Source organism: Pseudopodoces humilis, chromosome 5, assembly GCF_049639895.1.
Source record: "Pseudopodoces humilis isolate 2021_Gansu_Grassland_sample_001 chromosome 5, ASM4963989v1, whole genome shotgun sequence".
Lineage (NCBI taxonomy): Eukaryota > Metazoa > Chordata > Aves > Passeriformes > Paridae > Pseudopodoces > Pseudopodoces humilis.
In genome coordinates this window covers 58,581,068-58,602,062 of record NC_142204.1, presented here as the reverse complement: position 1 = coordinate 58,602,062, position 20,995 = coordinate 58,581,068, and the positions used below count along the sequence as shown (strand labels likewise).

The 20,995-nt window shown below is 39.4% G+C and overlaps 1 protein-coding gene across 11 annotated transcripts in view; it reads left to right on the top strand.

The window, feature by feature from the left end:
* The first annotated feature begins 582 nt into the window (after window positions 1-582).
* Window positions 583-20,995, top strand: part of KIF21A (kinesin family member 21A) — an 86,734-nt gene continuing 66,321 nt past the window's right edge. For all 11 annotated transcript variants that reach the window (XM_014248921.2, XM_014248920.2, XM_088055909.1 and 8 more), the window contains exon 1: window positions 583-817. In XM_014248921.2, coding sequence (XP_014104396.1) covers window positions 774-817 — 44 coding nt within the window. In that variant the 5' untranslated portion in view covers window positions 583-773. The remainder of the gene's footprint in view (window positions 818-20,995) is intronic.

Here is a 20,995-nt window from a genome sequence, read left to right as displayed (position 1 = left end):
GGGCGTGTGTGCTGAGCCTTCGCGGGAGGTGTGAGGGAGAGGTGTGAGGAGAGCTGTGTGCGCAGGGGCGAGCACCGAGTGTGTGCGTGTGGAAAGGCAAACACGAGGGGCGTGTGTCCACATAACGAACGGGTGTGCGAGGAGGGACGGCGCGTCAGGGTGTGTGGGTGTGAAGGGGGAATGCGAAGAAATAGTACGTGCACAGGAGGCGGTGTGTGTGTGTGAAGGGGTATGTGCACAGGAGGCGGTGTGTGTGTGTGAAGGGGTATGTGCACAGGAGGCGGTGTGTGTGTGTGAAGGGGGTATGTGCACAGGAGGCAGTGTCCCCGTGTGTGCCGAGAGCAGTGCCCGCACACCCGCCGTCCCCCCGTGCTGCCCGGGGCGGGGCCGCTGACGCAGTGCGGCTGCAGCGGGCGGACGCGCCGGCCCCGGCGGGGCGGGGGTCGCTGACCGGGGCTGGGGCTCGGCCCGCCGGTGGCTGACTGACAGCGCTCCACGCCCAGGCGCTGAAAGGGCCGGGCCGGGCCGGGCCGGAGCGGAGCGGGGCGGGTGGGAGGAGGCGGAGGAGAAGAAGAAGGAGGAGGAGCGGAGCGAACCGCCCTACACTGCCGCGGCTCCTACCTATTCATTCAGTCACCTAAAATGGCTGGAGAGAGGAGGTGGCGGGGCAGGAGGAGGAGGAGGTGAGGGGGGAGCCGCAGCAGTGCCCCCACCTCCTCCGCGGCCCGGCGGAGTTCCCGGCGAGGCTGCGGCCGCCCCTGGCCCGGGGCACCATGTCGGCCGGCCCGGACGAGAGCTCGGTGCGGGTGGCGGTCAGGTAAGCGCGGCTCCTGCGGGCCGGGTGCGGGCGGCGGGGCCGCGGCGCGCTCCCAGCGCCACCCGCCCGCCGCAGCAGCCAGGCACTTCTCCCCTGCGCTGAGGGGTCGCCTCTCCCCGGCGCCTGCCGAGCCTCTTTTTCCTCACAGCAGTAGGAAATAGCCAAAGGAGAGGAGAAAACCCCCACCGTTCTGAGGTCCTTCTCAGTCATTTCTGTCTAATTTTGAGCAGTGACCCTAAAAATACTCCGACTAATTATAGCCCGATGCTGCTAGTGCTTACTCATGGAAGCAGAGCAGCCCCTGGACTGTGGCGATGCCGTTTGCATCAGGGAGCTTTACGAGAGTGGATCCTGGCACACGGATATTTTTAGAAGGATAAAGGCTTTTATCCCGCGGAGGCTGTGTCTAACCTCACATACCAGAGGGATGGACTCCCATAAGGCTGCTCACAGTACATAGGAATTAGGTGTATGTAGAAATCATGATGGGAGGGGAGCTTAAATAATTTTAAAACATCAGTTAATTCAAATTACTCTTTAATCAGAGATAAAAATCTGCTGTTCATCAGTGAGCTCTTGGCTCTTCTGGATTTTCTATGTGAAAATACTATTTTATTGTTTGAAGGGCTTCCAATTTAGCCCGTGGATGCCTCAGTTTTCAAGATGTCTTTACGCGATTGAAGCATGAGGAGAAATACATGTATATGTGCACATATACATGTCTGTTTATGTGTATGTACATCAGTATTTGGGGTTTAATTTTGATAGTGTCTGCTGATTTATTTCTTTACTTTAAAGAGGTTTCTTTATGCTGGCACACTTGGAGTATTACAACACAAGAAATCAGACCTTAGGGGAAGGTCTGTTTGTCTCAGTGGGTCTTTGGACCGTCTTTCATTAGAGAATTCAAGGGTTGTTCGGGAAGATGAAGAGGGCGATTTCCTAGGTTTGTTTTGTTTTCTCTAAAGGATGTAGAAACTAGCGATGTCACTGCATGCTAGTGTTGTACATGGTGTAGGGGGGACGGTGCAATAACATTTTCAGTAAACAGAGAGGCACCACTCCTGCATGGTAACATGGGGTGTATGCTGCAGTTGTTCATTAAAGTCTGATTGCAGCAGCATTTTCTATCATTTTTCTGTTGGGAGATGTTTTTGTGAGTGCTATCTGTTGAAGCATTTTTCACATCATGTTTAGGGAGGTACTATTCTAAAGCATAATTAGGCTGTATTTTTAAAAAGGAAAATATGAGGTAGGTGTAATCCTAAAAATAGGGCGTGTTACAGGTTTATAGACTGCTCTTATTTCATTTAAAGAAAATATTAAATATGTTCTGAGCCAAAATAAATAGTGATGTAGAAGAAATACAGAGATTTGTTGCATCTTGGAATTAAATAAAAAACCTATTGGTAGAAATGCACTTATAATTGTAGGTGTGTGATGAATAGATTAGGAGTAATACATGATAAATAATTTGTAGTAAAGTAAATTAAAGTCACCCAGCTGTAGTTCTTGACAAAAAATCCCTAATGTTATAAGGTATATTTCTACAGTATAGTTGTCTAACTAACATTTTGTGCCTGAGTTCAGTAATAATGAAGCATTGCCTTTTTCCTCCTGTTTTCTTCCTTTTGACAAATTAACTATTCATGTACAAGATTCCCCCTTTCTGTTTAGCATTCATGAACAAAAGCATGCACAATAATTGTTTTCGCACCAGTAGCTCTTTGTAGATGTTTTTCTTTTATTTCTGATTGTGTATTTTGTGCAGTCCTATAATTCAACTGATTTTGCATCTTTGTGTCTATTGGTGCCATGCTGTACTGTGCATTATGAGTATTACATTCTGTTTCCTTGTTGGTTTTGCTCTCCAGCTCTTTTTGGCAACTTAAGCTTAGTTCAGTGATGATCTCCACAGTTGTGATGAATTAGTTGTGTTTTGTATGTATGGTTCTGAACAAGGCTTGCTCTACAGCTGGACCAGCTTTTAGTTTGCAACCCCTGTGGTTGCAAGATATACTGCAAAGGCATGAATTTGTTTAGACTTTAAATATAGGTTACAGAATAGACATCACTGAAATTGTTTAGCAAATTGTTTTTCCAGAACCTGGTTGTCTCACCTAATTGTATCCAACAGGAATGAAAAGTACTTCGTTCTTTCCAATTAGCACCAGCTTTAAGCTATCATCTTGTATGCTAATTTCTCCCCATTTTCTTCAGTGTAATAATGGGTTTGTGACTGATGAGCTCCGGTTCAGTGAAGCATGAAAGCTGAAAATAGTTTGGCAGATAATCCAGTAACTAGTGTTAAATTCCCTAATTAAGAAAACATTTTTCTCTAGTCACCTACCACTGAAAGACTTGTAGATTTTGTGGATGATGGTGTGTAATTTTGGCAAAAAGCTTTGCTCTCTGTGTGACTGTGTATAGTGTCTGTTTTCAGATAAAGTCAGAGAGTCCCCATGATAGAAAACAGTTATCTGATTAGAGAACTTTCTTTTAAATGTGAAAAACTATCTTTTTTGTGAGTCTACAATTTCCATCTTGCTTTTTTAAGTGTCTTTTCAGCATATGAAAACTAACATTTGACAAGAAGGCTATGAAATGTTATCAACATCTTGGGCAACTGTTTCAAGTTCAGAAACGGATGTAGATTGTAGTTTCTAATTCTTGTCTCTTGCCACTTTAGTGTTGTCCACCAGCAAAATACAGTGTGTAGGCTTCTGGCATGTTGGGTAGATGAGGTTCTCACCTAAGATTTAGATCCTCAACAGCCAGTGGTCTAGGTCTGTTACAGCACTTTAGAGCATTTGTATGACCCATGGAAGGGGCTGCATGGGGTCACTGCACTAAGAAGTGTGCAGTTTACTTTTACCTTTTTACCAGTCAGACCTGAGCTGGTTGCAGGAATTCAAATGGCTCCAACAGTTAGTGCCTGTCCTTGCTCCATGTGGCTAGGGGCCATACTATTAGGATGTTCTAGCAGTGGTGATCTAAGAAGACAAAGTTTCAGTCCTTTGCATTTTTGGATACATGTTAAACAAAGGAACTTCTGGAGAACAGTAAAGTTTGGATAGATGTAACCAGCAGTCTTATATGGAGGACTGTACCTGATAAAGCATGGAAAGGTGTCTGTTATGTCTTCTCCATAGCAGGATCCAAACAACAATGTAGAACATCGAAGGAATTGTCTGTCTTCCAGCCCTTCAGAGCTGAAAGATCCTTGATCCACTCGGACTCAGTGGTGGCCCTGGATGTATAGATGATAAACTTCAGTGTTGGTATGTTAGAGATCCTTTACAGAAGAAGGTCTTAAACAGAAGAAATAAGTACAATGTGAAAAGATGAACTGCTATACAAGCTGACCAGTAGTCAAGAGATGGTCACTCTGACGTGGTTGGCTGACACCTCAGGTGGAGTGAAGAATAAAAGAACATGAAGTACCAGTTAGAGAACCGGAAGAGTTTTGGCATTGGGCATATTCTCATAAAAGATGGAGCCCAGTTGAAACTGTTAGTGGGCAGAACACAAAGAAGCTTCAGGAGATGGTGTTTTATAATCAGGCCTGTTTAATATCTGTAAGGAACAGAGTAGCAAAAGTTTCCACTTTTTGTCATCCTGGCTATGACTGTGTCTATCTACCTTCTTCCCTGCTTCGGCGAAAGTGCTTCATCTGCTGTGATTGACATATGCTTTGTTTCTTCCCTCAAGTGAAGAACAGGAGTGTTGCTACTTTCCTCCTCACCTGTGTAGAGAGGCTCTGGGATCTGGGCACCCAGTTCTGCCTTGAGAGGTCTAAAAAATTTCCTTTTCATACTTACCCTAGGTGTCTGCAATATGTTGTGACACTGCTTCACAAAAGTGAAATGTTGATGTTTGCCAGGTATGGAATCTGTGTGCAAAATGTCATGGATCTACTCATGAATGTTTTTTAGTAACAGTAGCAGTAATAAGTACAGCTGATGAATTAAAACCACACGGCTTCTATTTCTGGTTTTCCAAAAGGGAGATGAAATATGCTGGAAAAACACATTGGTTAATAATTCAATTTACTGGAGATTAGAGATTTTTACAACTAAAACTTAGTGTGGCATGGTGTTAGGATACAGTGTTGACTTTTTATTAGGCAAGTGGGATATTTTAGTTTCCCTTTGCAAAGCTTTGGTACGGAATTCTTTTCATACCCCCAGTTCTTGAACTGTATCATCAGTTGGTTGCCTTATGTAGGGTTTTTTATCTACTTCACTAGTTTCTGTGTGGGGTTTTGTTTTTTTTTCTCCCCATATAGAATCTGCTGTTTATTGTCATGCTGCCCTCTACCTTTTCACATTTTTACATTCTTCTTTTTAAGCATTTTCTTTTAAGCTTTGATAGTGAGGTTGTTTTCCTCTGTGCTAGATTCAGCTACTGTTAGATACACTAGGAAAGAAGGAACTGAGTGAAAGGAACCTGTCTTTTTTAGACAAGTGTGTTTTGAAGCACTTTAATGGCAGCTGAGATTGATTTTCTTCCTTGGGCTGCTGTTGTGCAGGTGTGTTAAAGCTTCCCACCATGAACAGATCCTCAGATGCCAGATGAATGGACATATATGCTGTAGTATATATTATAAGCTCTAGAGATACTAATTTAATGCTTCTCATACAGGCTAAGCATTCTCATAAATCATTCTGCAAATAGAGAAGCAACAGCAATAGACTACAGTACTATCTATTGGTTCCTTAAAATGAAGCAAACTTTTTATTGTAATAGACAGTAATTATAACCTATCTGTAATCAGCTGTAAAAGTTTTTTTGGGAAAATATGCAACTGTGTTAATGAAGTTCAGCAGCCTGTAAGTACACAACAATGTGTACTTAAAAGAGAAATTATCGACAGCATCAAATAGCAAGGTGTTGGGAAATAACTCTTCTGCATGGAGTCTGTTAATGGAAAGCTACAAAAGAAATCTTGTTTTCGAAAGCTCCTGTTGCCTATCTTTTTGTTAGTTTTGATGTTTTTCTTTGCTCTCTGACTTAAATAAACATCCCCTTGTCCTTCTCTGAAACTTTACCCCGTTGGTATGTTTTGCATTTTAGCTGAAGAGAAGACACGGCACCACCTGCTGCTGAATTAATTCTGGTTTCATAATATGTGACTCGATCATCCGTTACTGATATTGCTCGGGGCAGGCTGAAATCTGTGATCTTGCTTTCTAGGAAATAAACTTCCCTTTTCATCACTTGTGTTGTAAACACAAACTCATTCTTGGATGGAGGGAAAAGAAATCCTACTTGGTCCTTTCCCTTACTGCCATATATTCCTTGCCAAAAGATGGATATCTTGAATTTAGGAAGAAGAAAAAGCAATGGGTGGTGTACCTCAGCAGTATGCTGATACTTTTGGATGCATTATTTTTTTAACTTGTCTCTTCCCAAAGTTTGTAGAAGACCCGGGAGTTTACTTTGCTTTGAAAAACCATTGAGTTAGTCACTAATTTCCATTTAATGGTTTTTCCTTTACTACTTGTGATCTGTTGGGCTAGACATTACTTTATTACTGAACTCAGGGCTTCACGTTTTCAGGTTTACTGTGTGACATCTGTAAATTCTTCTCCAGTAGTTGAATGACCCTTGTGCATGGGATCAAGAGAGTCCTGCTCCCTCCCTCTGCTTTCCCTGTTTTCCCTTGATTTGCTTTAAGCCTTTTATAGATTGTCCTTGCTGCCCACTCAGAGATGGCTGTTGGAATTCTTGCTTTCATGTTCTGTTGCCTGACTACTGCTGGTTAAATCAAGCAGCTTTAGGTGCTTTTTTTATTATTTTAAGGAAAATACAGCAGAATACAAAATATTTGTGGTGGCTAGAAAAATTTTTGTTATGCTAATATTATTTCCATGTAAAACACTTTCAAGACGTGTAATTTGAACTAGTGAACAATAAAGTTTAATTATAAATCAAACCGGATCTGAACAAGTCTAGCAAGAGTAACTACATGAGCTGTGCCTTTTTTTTGTGCTCTCTTTCTCTTCTCTTGAATAGTTTTAAATCTTTGTTAATTTCCTTCCTATTCTTCCTTGTGGGTTTTTTTTTTCTGTTTTTTTGGGGGGGTTGGGAAATGTTTGGTTTTGTTGTTTCTTTATTATTATTTTTTGTGGTTCTGTGTTAATTTCTACTTTTCCATAGTGAAACATATCTGCTCCAGTATAAGGGGAGAAATGCTCCCTTATTTTTCAAAAATGGTCTTGTTTAATGTGTTTATTATAGCAACAAGATACAAATGGAGACTATTGAAAAGATAAGGTTAATGTCACAGTGACTTTGATGCATAAAGAAACAACTTTCAAAATGGATTCTAAAATGTGAAAACCTGCTGATTCAGAGCTTATGATTGATTAGCATAAAATACTTTGTGAATAGAATCTGAATGGAAATAGAGTGAGGAGCGAGTACCATCTGTTTCTTTATTTTAGCTCCTTTAGTAGTTTCCTCAGCAGATTTGGTAGAGTTGGCCACTGCTGGAATAATTATTTTTCTGTGTAAAGAATTTTTTTTTTCTTTAATCATCTGGCAAATGCACATTGGGACAGTGCACCCTTTAAGTATGTTTACATCTTTAAGTCCACCTAACAAAAATGGGTGACTTATCCCTTGAGCCTGTTTGCACTGAAGCTTCAACACAGAAAGCTGAGAGCAACAAAACCTTAGTAACAGGTTATGATTGTTCTGCTATACACAGAAAATTATATTCATTCAAACTGAATAGTACACTTCCATTGTTGAATTTAAAAAAGGACTAAAGGATTTGTTGTCTAGGTAATTTAGTGTCTCACTGTTGGCTCTTGCCTGTATGCTGCTGTAGGAACTCTGCATAGTTCAGTTGGTTAGCAAATAACTGTCTCTTTGCAGGACATCTTAGATTTAATGTAATCTTACCATACTAGCTCTCAAATACTCCAAGTTTCTTGTTACGCTTCCTCTTGGATATTGTAGCTTTGAAGGATACTTAATTTCCTTTTCCTTTCTGTTCAGCATAACTGATCCTGTAAAATCATGAGTAAAGCAACATTGTCAAGGTAAGAGTTAAAGGACTGTAGCATGCTCTAGCATTACCAGTTCCACTACCAGAGTTGAACACATGGAATGTTATCAATAATAGGACTAGACAGAAAGTATTTCCCTTTTGTGAGACAGCTCTAAGTCTGACACTATCTTTTCTGCTGTATTCTCTCTTGATAATGGAAGAGTTTGATCAAACAGGCTTCTCTGATTACTGGGTCTAATCTCATCTGGGGCCTTGAAAAAAGGTATTTCACATTTCAAGTCAATTATCCAACCTCTTAGTTATTACCTTTAAGCTGTGTATTTTTTCAATGAGCTGTTTTTTCCTTCCATTTCTAATTGTTAGTTATCCTTTGCTTAATACTGTTAAAAGAAATTTAAGGTGACATATTAATCTGCAAAGCTGCATAGCTGTGAAGTACTAATGTCAGTCAGAAAACTATATTAAATACAGGATTTGTTGGCAGTGCTGTTTAAGAAGTTATGCAAATGACCGATAATAGGTTAAAGCACAAAAGAAGAGTTTATCCCGTAGAAATATATTGCAAATGATGAAATATAGTCTTGTATAATTTTGGGGTAACTAGCAGGTTTGCTAGGAAATTTCTCTTGTACAGTAAAACCCCTAATATTGCATAAAATTTAGAAAGTGATGTATCTGGGTTCCTTTAAGTATTTGGTACCATGCTGTGTGTGAAACTTCTTGTAATAGAGTGATAGAGAGGTAGACTGACTTAAGATGTGAGTGTATATATTTTATTCAAAATACCTAATTAAATTTGTTTCTCAAGGTCAGTAATCCTTAGTATTCATTTTGTTGGAATTTTTTTCCCTTGGGACTAATTTGGAGATGAGTCCAGAGACCTTTTGTGTCGTTCTGAGTAGGTCATTATCCCAAAGTCTTAGAGTTGCTAATCGCTCTCTCAGTAGTATTGATTTACCAACTGCAGCAGTGCCTCTGTCTTAGTTTGTGTTTGATTCTGTCACAGGTCACTATCCCTGTGTACCCATCTCCATCTGTATGAGAATATGACAGGGGTATGAGTGTAGGTAGTAAACTTTTGTCTTTTATTTCAATATTCTTTTCCTGCTTTTCCTTCCCCATGCTCCCCAGCACTTTGTTTATTGTCATCTTAGAATTATGTCATAAGATCCTCAGGCCAAAGATGGGGCTTCAAAGTAAATACTTATGATATAAATAAAACATAATGTAATATCATGAGAAAACCAACTCTGCTGAAACACTTGAGTTAGTCATTACCTTCTGTGAAAAGTCTTACTACTAAAGATTCTGTATATGGCTTTGTTTCTCCCTCTCCTCTTTGCTTATTTCTGTGAAGAGTAAAAAAAATTATTCCTGTACCAGACACTTTGATCTGGAGGAAGTAGCTGACTACTCTTATTTTTACCTGCTAAGCAAACCATACATTGCTTTAGTTGTCACTCTGCATAAGTTGTCCAGGTAAGGTTTATTTCACTCCTTAGTCTCAAATGCGTTCTTTTTGAAGTCTAATCTTTAATTTTATGTGAAATAATTTTTAGACTCTCTCTGTGAAGACTTTGAATTTTTCCTTAAAATTATTTTCTATGCATATTACTTTGCAGACTATAAATGTTGATACCATCTAAATTGTCTATCTCTATTTTCTTTTCTTAGTTAAAATCATATCATGCTTGTGATTTACTGGTATATTTGGGAAAGGCTGATGTATTTATGAGCAAGCTGTTTGAAATGCATTGAAGACCAGAAGAATATTTTTATGCCAGGTTAAGGACGACTAAGTATCTGAATGCATATTTTCTAAAGGTGATCAAAACAAAAAAGATTCTACTTGTAAGTGTTTGAAGAGGCTGTAGATCAGAGGCAAGGCCACCTGTTCAATCTTTATCACTTAGAGTGCAGCTTATGCTTCTGTCTAATCTGATCAGTCAGCCCATCGCTTAGGAACAATAAAATTGCCATTCTGATCTTTACAGGCAGAACTCTGAGTTCAGCAAAAGTGGATTGGTGTTCAGTAAGCTCTGAAAATGAGATGAGGACTGAATTGGTATTTGCAAGTAAACTATCTGACAGCTAAACATTAGTATAATTAAATGTTCTTTTTTCTTTTTTGTACTCCCAAAAAGAACTTATTCGAATTGGGCTTGAATTGAATTTGCAGTTGGGGGATGTATCTGTAGGGTTTTTTAATCTTTGTTTGTTTGATTCATTGTTTCAGTTTTCTGTTTTGTGCATATTTCTTTTTTTTTTTTGTTTGCTCTCTTTCTGTCTTCCTCACACAGTCTTCAAAGTGATCTACATTGTCTGGTCAACCCACTGTCTTGGCTCTGCATTTTAAAATGTAGCTGTAGATCTGTTTCATTATTGTTTTTAGCAAAGCTTGTAGGAGCAGATGGACTTTTCATTGTTCTCTAAATGTCAACAAGTGTAGCCATGGTAGGCCCTGAAGAGGAATCATAGGCTTGTCAAGGTTGGAAAGGACCTCCAAGAAACATTGTACAGCTGAGTTTCAAATGAAAGTTCTTTGTTCTGTGCTTGCAGCCCCAAGAACTGGGCTGGCCCATGCCAGCTGGCCCGTGCTTCTGTCGATTTCCAACTCTCATGGCTGGTGAGTGCAGAAATGCCTCTTTGGGAAGAGGGAACTTTCACAGAATGTTGTTGACCTACATCTTGGAAGATACTTGATTAAAAACAAAGGGCTGATGCACTGTCTGCTGCTGCTGTAGGCAAACGTTCAAGTAATGTACACATTGTTCATGAGCATGGAATGGCAGTGTTGTAGCAAAAGAAGAAACTCAGTGTATATAGAAACTGGAGTCTTTAGAAAGGTGCAAAGAAATCTGGTTTTTGTTTAGTACTGCTGGTTTCTAGTGGTAAGTTTTGGGTCCTGCTGCTCATGGAAATTGTGGGCTAAGAGGAATTGAAAAGAGGAGGGAAAGGGCTCTTTGTCTAGAAAACATGACTGGTTCCATGTGAGATACGAGGAGTGAAGATTTATAAGAGACATGTCCTAAAATACCAAGAGTCAAGTACTGAATGGAAGGGAATAAAATGTTCTTCATGCTCAAAGTGAAGCTGATAAAAAATGTAGTAGATTTAAATTTCAGTAAGAAAAGTAAAAGAGAGGATAAAATATAATAAACAGACCAGGGAGAGAAATAAACCTGTGTTTTGTCTATGGAGATATGAAATTGTCCATACAGGAAACTCTTCAGAACAGTTCAGACTGGTAACTGCCAGGAAGATTTTGGATTAATTGATAGTACTTTGGTCCAGAAAGGTTGATGTTCCCAGTTTTTTTCCACCCCAATTGCCTGTAATTCTGTGAAGCTGCATGTAGGGTGCCAGGACCTGAATTCAGCACAATTGAATGATCCCATTCAAATGTCAGAATGTGTTCACAGAGGTATGACAATGTCCACATGAACAGTAAAGCCTTACTGATTTGGAATGGTAAGCTTAGATTAATCCAAGTTTGAAGAGACCTCAGGAGGTCATCTGATCCAGCCTCCCCCACAAAGCAGTGTCAAAACTAAATTCAGGTGAGGTTTGCAAGATTCTATCTAAGTCAGGTCTAAGAAAAACCTCTGAGACAGAGATTCGTCAGTGTCTATGGGCAACCGGAACTTGACTGTTCCAATTTTTGATGGTCGGATTTCTTCCTTATGCCCAGTTGGGATATCTCTTGCTTTGTTTTATGACTCTTGTCTTCCCAGTGTGAATCTCAGAAAGGAGCTTGGACCTTTTGTCTTTGTAATCTTCTGCACTGGAAGAGAGAAGACACGGCCTGGAAATCAAGAAGATACTGAAGAGCTCTGTGCCTATGATCTGTTGGAAAGATGAGATGTGAGGGATGCAAAGGGGGTGCATCCTCTTTTCCAGTTGAATTCTGAATATGGTAGAGCAGATTCTTGGAGGACTGACAGTCATCCAGTGGTGCTGGTGATAGGGCTGCTATTAGGAGACAGTGTGTTGTAAGCATACACAGGGTGAAGTATTGGAGGCTTTTGTTGTTTGTTTGCATGGTTTCTATACTCTTTCTGTGTAAAGTCTATTATTCTCCTCGTATGACCCACCCCTACCTGTTTTGAAGACTGTTTCATGGTGTGATATTGCAGCTGTGAAGGCATTTGGAGTGTGATTCAGTTTGGGTTAACAGTCTAACTTTTTTTTCCTAGCAGGAATTTGTGGTGCCCATCTGTCTGCATTTTCTCTGCCACCATTTAAACTTACTCATTATTTTGACTGAGCTGACTGATGGGAATAATTACCCTCCATCATTGTTTAATGCTTCTTTGCTTTTCAGATGTGCTCTCCTCAGCCATCTCATAGAATAATCTCTTTCCCTGTCCTGTGCTGTGACAGTTCATGTTTCATTCTTACAGTTCTTCAGACAGTATCTTCTGTATGGCAGAAAGAAATGTGTACGATAATCAGTGGTTTATCACATGAAACATGTGATATTCTTGTGAATACAACCCAAAGCATTGATTACCTTGGAGTGGTTTCTTATGACTCTTTGGAAATAAATTATAATTTGTGCATTGTCAGTTTTTGTCTTGTATATGAAAAATGGATTTTAAACTTTATTAAAATTTGTGTATTAATAAAATGTGTGTGAAGCACTGGGCAGAGTTCACATTCAGTTTGGTTTGTATTGCTGGATATCTGCCTAGTATGTGTAAGAGTTGTGTGGTTGAAGTTCAATCTGTTTAAAACAGAGGAACTTACTGGTAGACTGAATAAAATGCTTCAGAGCTCATATCTGTGTCTCTTGAATTCATATGCTTTTGATTTCTCAGATTCTAGCTAGGAAGTGCTACTGACTTCCAAATTTTATCAGATATGTCAAGGAAATACGAAAAACTGTAGTCTAGCTGGGCAACTAACTGCTTCTTTTATATTCTATAATTTATACATGCAGTTTTCACCTTAAGAAAACTTCTTTTGTCCAAGGCTATGTGCCTATCCTGGGAATATCCAGTGGGACAGAATGCTTGTCATGTACTGCACTGCTGTAATGATAGTTGCTCTCCTGTTTTGCCACCTCCTTGGTGTAGAGGGGGATGATCACTCCAGCACAGCACTTGTGTGAGGTTCTCTCCTTTTCTCACAAGTAACTTGAAGTGGCATCATGTTATTTTTCCACTCTGATAAAAAAAATAAAATATAGGAGAAACTTTGGTGTTCAGGGGTCTCTTTCTGCCACAGCTGTTACCAGTACTGGGAATACTCTGGATATACTACCGTGTGTCAGGGTGGGTGATGCCATAGACCTTTTATGGGTCCTTGCTTCTGTGTGCCATGCTGAGCTAATGCATGGTTAGGGGACACTGGCCACTTCACTTCCAAGACTGGAAATAATCTGTGTGACTTGTTTTAGGTATTTTTCTTCAGTACAGGGTTAAGATACAGAGTTGGAGGTCCACTGCTGTTTATAGGGTCAGCTCTGGTGTTGGAGTAGCAGTGAACCCATCTTCTGGGTATTCATTCAGTGCTGAGGAGACTCCTATTGCTTATTGATCTAGGTACAGCTGGAGCACAGAGGCATGGTATATCTTCAGTTACTTTGGAAATAGCTGAGAAGTTTTGTTTCCAAAAGAATTGAACATTCAAAGTTCTTCCTCTAGTCCTCCACAGCTGGGTAGGGATGCCAGGATGGTGTAGAACCATGGACTTTCCAATTTCATTGTGAAGTCTGAAAGGTCCAAAGACAGCCAGAAATCATTTCATCTAATGTATGAGTCTTTCTGGATGTCCGTATTAGGTGCCATTGCATTGCTCAGTTCCGTATGCTTGTGACTGTTGCAAAAATGAGAGAATTACAGATTACATAAGGAGCTCTCTTGTGGGGTGTAGGGCTTTTTCTTTTAAAAATGAAAAGCTTTTTTTCTTTTTCCTATTTTTTTGCATTTGAGTCTAGTTAAAATTTCTAGCTTAAATTGTTATCTTAGTTTAAATTTTTAGCTAAGGTAGGTAACAAAGGACTACACATCAGATTTCATTATGGTGAGGGTTTTTTTGTTTGGTTGGTTTTTGTTTGTTTTTTTGTTTAAGTCCCAGCAAGAATTGCTAGAGGTACTGAAGTAGTTTCTACTTTGTCAGCAAGTTTTGGGTGGAGTGTCACTGTTGGACTATTTTTCAGCTGTGGAATCCTTGTGTTGCTCCATTTTTGCTGCTGTTGCAAGTCTCCTCTGCCAACACCCTCTGCCAACACTGCTGCTGCAGATCAGAGATAAACAATTTAATGCATTGCAATGGCTGCCAGGGAACAGAGGGCTGAAGTCTTGTTTCTCTAAACAGAAAACTCTGATACCTTGAGGTTAGGATGGGGTACTATAGGAAAGACACAAAAGACTGTGTAAATTTTTTGTCCATTCTGACACTCAATGACATGTTGTGTAACATTGGTGAACTGGATTTGATTGAGAATCTGATTTTGTGTTCTGTTAAAAACATGATTGTATATGAGGTAAAACCAGTTCTGACCTCAAATGCTGAGTCAAAGAAATCTTCTCCTTTCATTTGTGCTAGGTAATCCTGCTTCCTGTCCTGAATCTTTCTCACAGTTTCAATTTATCTTGTTCCCATTCTTTAGCCACTGATCCTTAGTTCAGTGGTCTAGAAATGGTTAACACTGAGGTTAAGTGGAGTTGGGAAATAAGCTATTTGTATTTTTCTGTGCTTCACTAATTATTCATGTGATAGAGCTTACGTAAGGGCTGCAATACAGTTGTACTTCATTTGATGACAGAGTTCTATATTTCTGTGTAAACAAAAGTCAAGTGATAAGGCATGGGCAATCAAAGTCTGAAGTTGAAACCAGGGAGAAAACAAGCTTTCCTGGGAGGATCTTCAGGTCATGCTATCTGCTTAGCTGTCATGTTTCTTGAAAAAAAACCCACAAACAAACAATAACAAAAATCCTCCATAAAAACCCAATCCTGATTGTATTTTATTTTAAAAACCTTTCAAAAGCTGAAAGAGCCTTCTTTGCTATCTTTCTTGCCTTAGCCTTTCTTCAGATTCAGTGGTGAAATCCCTTAGAACATTCAATTAACAGTTTTGACACAGTCTTTGACACAAATTGTAAAAGCAGACTCTCTTAGAAAAAATGATAAATACCTGTTTTGGAGAAATCTGTAAATCCCAGGGAAAAAAAAGTATTGATCTACTGGCACCCTCTTAAGACCTTTTTAATACTTGCTGACAATTTCTTCAGAATACTGGTTACCTTAACAAGTCTTGTCTAAATATTCCATTTTTCTTTCTAAATACCTGGACTGTAGCATGTGCTGGAGTAAACGGCTTTTTACCTCTTTTTTTCCCATCCCTCAAATGTTGTCTGTAGTGCTAAGAAAAATTCTTTTTAGTGGCAACAAGGTTGGCTAAAACACTAGAGCTTTGTTACTGTGGAATGATGTTTCTCCCCCCACTTTCTCCTATCTTCCTTTTATTTTCCTTTTGAGTTTGCTGTAAAAGCATGGGTACTAAGTGGTTGAAGCTGAGTGCAGCCATGGAGTGGAAGTCAGAGGTGTGGGAGGCAGCTGCCTGATTCATAGCAGTTGGCAGTGCAGAGTTTGTAGCTTGAGCTAATAGCCAGTCTTCTGGCTTCATGGTGCTGGTGAGGAAGACTATCTGAAACAGCTGTAAAGTTATGGATTATTACTGAGATATATCTGTCTGTAGCTTTTAATAAATGTGTGACCCATTATGAAAGCTTTATATAAGCCTTAGTGTAATACCCTCCCTGGCCTTGAGGCACTACCAGTATTCCATTAACACACTATTTTATATGAACTCATAGTTTTCCATTTCCTGGTGAAGTTCCTTCTTAGCTCCTGGAAGACCTTGTGAGTACTCCCTTCATGCACTGTCCTCCTAGGTCTGGTTAGCCAGAGAAACTCTTCTGTTTTCTGATGTTAAGTGCTCACAGGAATGAAGTGCTTGGTCACAAATTTTGTGGCAGGTCTGTAACGATTGCAGTTGGTTTACAGATCAGGACTACAGCAAGGTAGTTACTATAAACTTAAATTTCTAAGGCAATTTGAAACAGTTAATATATGAATACTTAACTTGAAAGCATATGTGCTGCCTCCAGTGTATAAGGGATTATGAACTCTTGATGCAGACAAACCACAAGTGATTTGCATTGATGATTTCTGAGAGCAGCTGGGAAATGCCCAATTTAGAAGTATTAGTTGCCAAGAAGAGCTGATTTAATTGAGTCAAGGCAAAAGAAATGGGTTTTGACCTTGAAGCAGCTTGTCAGGACAGACTTTACCTTATGTCCCTAGGAACTGTGGCCAAGCATTCAGCAGACAGAAATGATCCCAGGATCAGGTGTTGCTGCTTTGTGTGCACTGGAGCTGAGGGAGACTGGCAGGGCAGTGCCCAGGCCAGCAGCTGCACACAGCAGAAATGGAGTCAGAGCCACCCAGGCCTGTGATGTAAAATGGAGATAGTTGCTTTCAATTTGTGTGAGCTACCCTGCTGCATGATTTTTATTTTTTTTTTGTGGTCATTTGTTTTGTTTGTTTTTGTGAAGTGACTTTGCATTAATAGTTTTGGATTTCTGGTTGGATTTGTAATCTTATCAGGGAACCTGAGCTGTAATGAAAAATTAAGCCTACAGCTAGGACATGAAGCAGAAAGTGCTTAGCCTTGCTGTTAGGCCAGCAAGCCAAATAATGGTTGTCTAAAGCAGGTATAAGTAGCAAGGAAGTAGCTGGTTCTTAATAAACTCTATTCAGAGTGTATGCCATGAATCCTGTGCAGCTGTCAGTTTACACTGTGGTGCATGACCAAGGTGCACTTTTTTTTTCATGGATGTGTTCTGTCCTGGAGCTTATATTTTGGTGAAATATACCAGTATTAATACTAGTGGTAATTCCAAACTGTAAGCTTGCTAATTCAGTAAGGTCTGCATGCCAGTAGCAATTATACCAGGAAAACTACAGTATTTCCAGAATGATTTCCACACTGAATTTGTTTAGCCTTGGCAACAAGGAGCTCCTACCTGCCCTAGTGTGGAAGCTAAATAGTTACAAAATCCCCCAGTCTTTTCTATTTTATGTATTATCAAAAGTGAAGAATATGAAAGCAGTCCATGCTTTCCTGATGAGGTAGCAAAGAATTCTCTTTCATTTTTTCTTAGGTTAAAATCTCCAGTGGTAAATTGGATATTGTAGTCACTATTTATGTAGTGTCATATAAGCCCTTCTGGACTAAATGAAAGGCTGAGCATGTGAAATGGCAGCAGCTCAGCCCTAAGTGCAAGTGTTGCAGAGGAGAACTGTCTTCTAGCTTTGTGATGTGATTTTTTGTGTGGAAACTGAGTTTTCTGTGAGGTTCCACATTGCAGTGGATTTCTTGCGTAGGTGATGTTGAATGAAGACCTGATATAGCAGTACCAACTCCAAACTTGTTTCACCAGTCAGCTGTGACAAATCCTATTCTTTTGACTTCCTGTGTTACTTAAGCTCCAATTATTTTAGCTTTCTACTGGTATTCCATATAAATGCTAAATACTCTCTCGCTAACAATTTTTTTTCCCTGTCCCCTCTCTGCCACATCTGAAAGTCAGCCTGCATTTAGCTGAACAAAAGATTATGGCCTGTAGGTAACCCAAGTTTTCCTCCTGGTTGAAACTTCATGGAGAGTGTTGTTTAGGATCAGCACTGAGAGACTTGCAAACTTCTCAGCTTTGGTGGGGATTGAAGAATGGAGGAAGGGTGGGGAGGAGTTTTGGGGTTGACAATTTATATTTGCCTGAAATGCTTCCAGAAAAAGAGCATCCAGCATTGAACTGAGCAATCCATTTGAAGCATGGCTCAGTGTGGGGAAAATGCTACCTACTGAATTTTTAGTGTAGTTTCCTGTATTGTCCTGATTTTAACTAAATTTTTCAAGCCAAGAAAGAGCAGCAAGGTAGTCAAATTTAGGATGCAGCTTAATACAGTGTCATTGCATAGGAATAGAAGGATGGACAAATTACCTCTGTTTGATGTTGCTGGTGCTGATATGAACGATTTTGCGGCCGTGCAAATGGAATGAATAGACATGAAGAGAAGTAAATTTGAGGATTGACATTTAGACATAAAACAAGGCGTAGCTGAAACAGCGTGACTGGAGAAGGTGGATAACATTGTTTCTTTCTGTTTTGCAAATTTGAAAACATACAGTACTAAATAAAGCAAGTGAGTTATTTTTCCTTACTCCAGAGTTAGGATTTACCAGCTCAGAGCTTTCAGTCACTGCTTGAACAGTCTACCTTCTGTTTTGGAACAGAGCAACTTCTGTTCATTAGAAACAGTCAACAATAAATATGAAGAAATTTTCTGCAGTTTGCTTTGGAACTTGGTGTGTCGGGTGTTATGGATACAACGTGGTTTTTTGTGTTGATTTTTTTTTTTTGGAAGGCGTGGCAGAAAAGTCATACAGTGGTTTTTGTTCCACGAATATTGCTTTGAAACTTAACAGAGTGAAGGCACTATTCAGCACAGATTATTAAAACACTGTTTTTAGCTGTCTTGTCCCGTTGTGAAGTCTCTGATTATTTTATTAGTGTTAGCTAAGCAGTCATTTCAGTAATGATTAATGATAACTTGTAATTTTTTTTAATTGACCTGACCCTCCTGTTCTTTTGTTTTATTATTTAACTATAATTACTTAAGAAGTGGCTTGTAGCTTTACCTGTAGGTATGTTGGTAACTTTGTCTTTGTTTTGAGTTGCTGAAGTGTCATTATTGGACTCGTGGCTCAGAGGTATAAAGCAACCAACTGCCCTAAACTTTAGAATATACAACTGGGAAGACAATGTTTCTGTTTGGAGGGGAAAGAAATGAAAACAATTTTTAGAGCTACAGTGATCTTGACATGAGTATGTAGTGATTTGTGTACTGCAACTGTAAGAGCTGGAAGTTTAAATGAATATGTGTGGGTGTTTAAAAAGGAAAGGGAAATCTGGGTAAGAGAGTCAATTAAGAGTTCTTTGCTGCAGACATAGCAAGCCCTTTTAACTCAGTTTAAAAATAAGAGTACCTATTTTTAAAAAATAGGCTGTTAGGAAGAAGTAGTGAACTTCTAGAAGAGACATACATTTAACTGAGGAGGAAGAAATTGAATGAAGCCTAGAGTTGGCATGACTGACAATTTTTGGTCATCTGGATAGCCTTGCATTACATCAGTTCTTTGCTCAAGAAATTAAAAAAAATATTTTTCTATAGTGAAGAAACTTCTTTTTTTCCTTGCTTATTTCTGAATATATTTGTAGTACTTATCAGTGCCTTTAAGAAATCAAGGATAAGTTGTAATGTGAGGAAGTTCCTGAATGCATGCACTTATTCTTTAAATATTTCACTTAATTGCATTAAATAATTGTATTTTTAAGTTACTCATTTGACTTTGCAGGTAAATCTTTTTCTATGTGAGGGTGTGCAAAAATAATGTTATTGTTCTGCAAGAAGCAGTTTTCAGCTTTTGAACCAGAAATCCACTGTCACTTCTGTGCCTTTATGTGGGCATTATTGGGTCATTTGTTGATGTAATGATGCTGCTGGGAATGTTTTTGAAACCAGCTGTCTCACGAAACTGTGTTTTTAGTAAAGTTTGACTCTGGTAGTTAAACTAGTTACAATGTGCTTTCTAACAAGAGTTGACCCCAACCACATTTTTGTTTACTGATGTACTTCTTACAGGCTTAATGTATTTGTATGTGTTGGGCTGATTGGTTGCTGGCATACAAGAGGTACCCAAATTATCTCAAAATTCCTGAGCTCTAAATGTGACTGATTTTAGGTTTGGAGGTACTCAGTAGTTTTGTGGTTTGGTGTTGTTTGGTGATGTTGTGAATGTTTATTGTTAGATTTTTTTGCTTTGTTTAGGTTTCTGTTTGTTTTGTTTTTAATTGTTTCCCCTTGGACCTAAATAAATGTTATTCTGTAGCTTAGTAAAGCAGCACTGACTGTAGTGGTTTGGGTGTTTGGATAGCCTGTATTCACCACATTATTTTCAACAGTACAGTACTTTTTCAGCTGAATCCTGATGCTAAAATTTCTGGAAGCAAAGTGTCTCTAAGGTACTGGCAGCACTTGTTATCCTGGCTCAGGGATACTAGGCTGCTGGGCTGTGCATTCTTCAAAAAGGCTTCCTTAAACTTTTTTTTATTTTCTTTCCTCTGAACTTACTTATAGCGGTATTTGTTTAGCACATGTAAGCTCTGTTAAGCATTCAGTCATACTGCAGAAAGTTGCTACAGGAAGTGTATTGCTTTTCCTGATGCTGCCCTTGTTACATAATTAGTAGCAGGCTCTGGTAAGCTTTACCCCAGCCGTGTGACTCAGCTGCTCCTTACTGCTGCAAGCCCCAGAGCAAGAATGATGAAGGCTGCTGAGTTTCGTGCCAAAGCTATATTTTGGAGGAAAAAACCTCCATAATTTGCAAAAGAAATATAGGGTGTCATTCTCTTTCTTTTCTATGTAGAGTTGCTTTCTTCGTGAATCATTCCCCTCAGAAGGATATACTGTCTTAATTGGCCTCTTTGTATCCATGAGAGCCGTAGCTGCAGACACTGATCTGGGGACACATGAAAATACCTTTCTTTTCACCTTTCTCTTCAATATGTGACCTCTGTGTTCTTTAAGTCTTGTAATCATCAGGTACTATTGACATACATTTTTCACAATAGTAATCTATACTAGTCTTCATTACTGTTAGTGCTAGTGATTGATGTGAAACACCACCAGTTAAATGAAGATGGTGTTTCATACTTCTGTGAATGAGCTTAACAGTCATAAAAGCTAAAATATATTTTTCAATAGAAGCCTTTAACTTACAAGAGTCAAGCACAGTCATTGTAAGAGGGACAGATTTAATATGCAGTTTAAAGGCAGTACTGTCCTTAATTTGCTTTGTGTCTATTGGACTTGGTATATAAATAGATGTGGAGCCCAGCCATCAAATTGCAGACTGGTTGAACCCTCTGGTAAACTACAGTTTTAGTGATACAGAGCAGCCATCCAAACCAATAGCCACAGATGATTCTGCTTCCTTGGGGTAAATGTTTTGGTTAGTTTCCCTTGATTGTGTATTTCTTGTGTTTGTTCAGAAGACCTTTCCAAATGAAGGCCTTTTGGAAA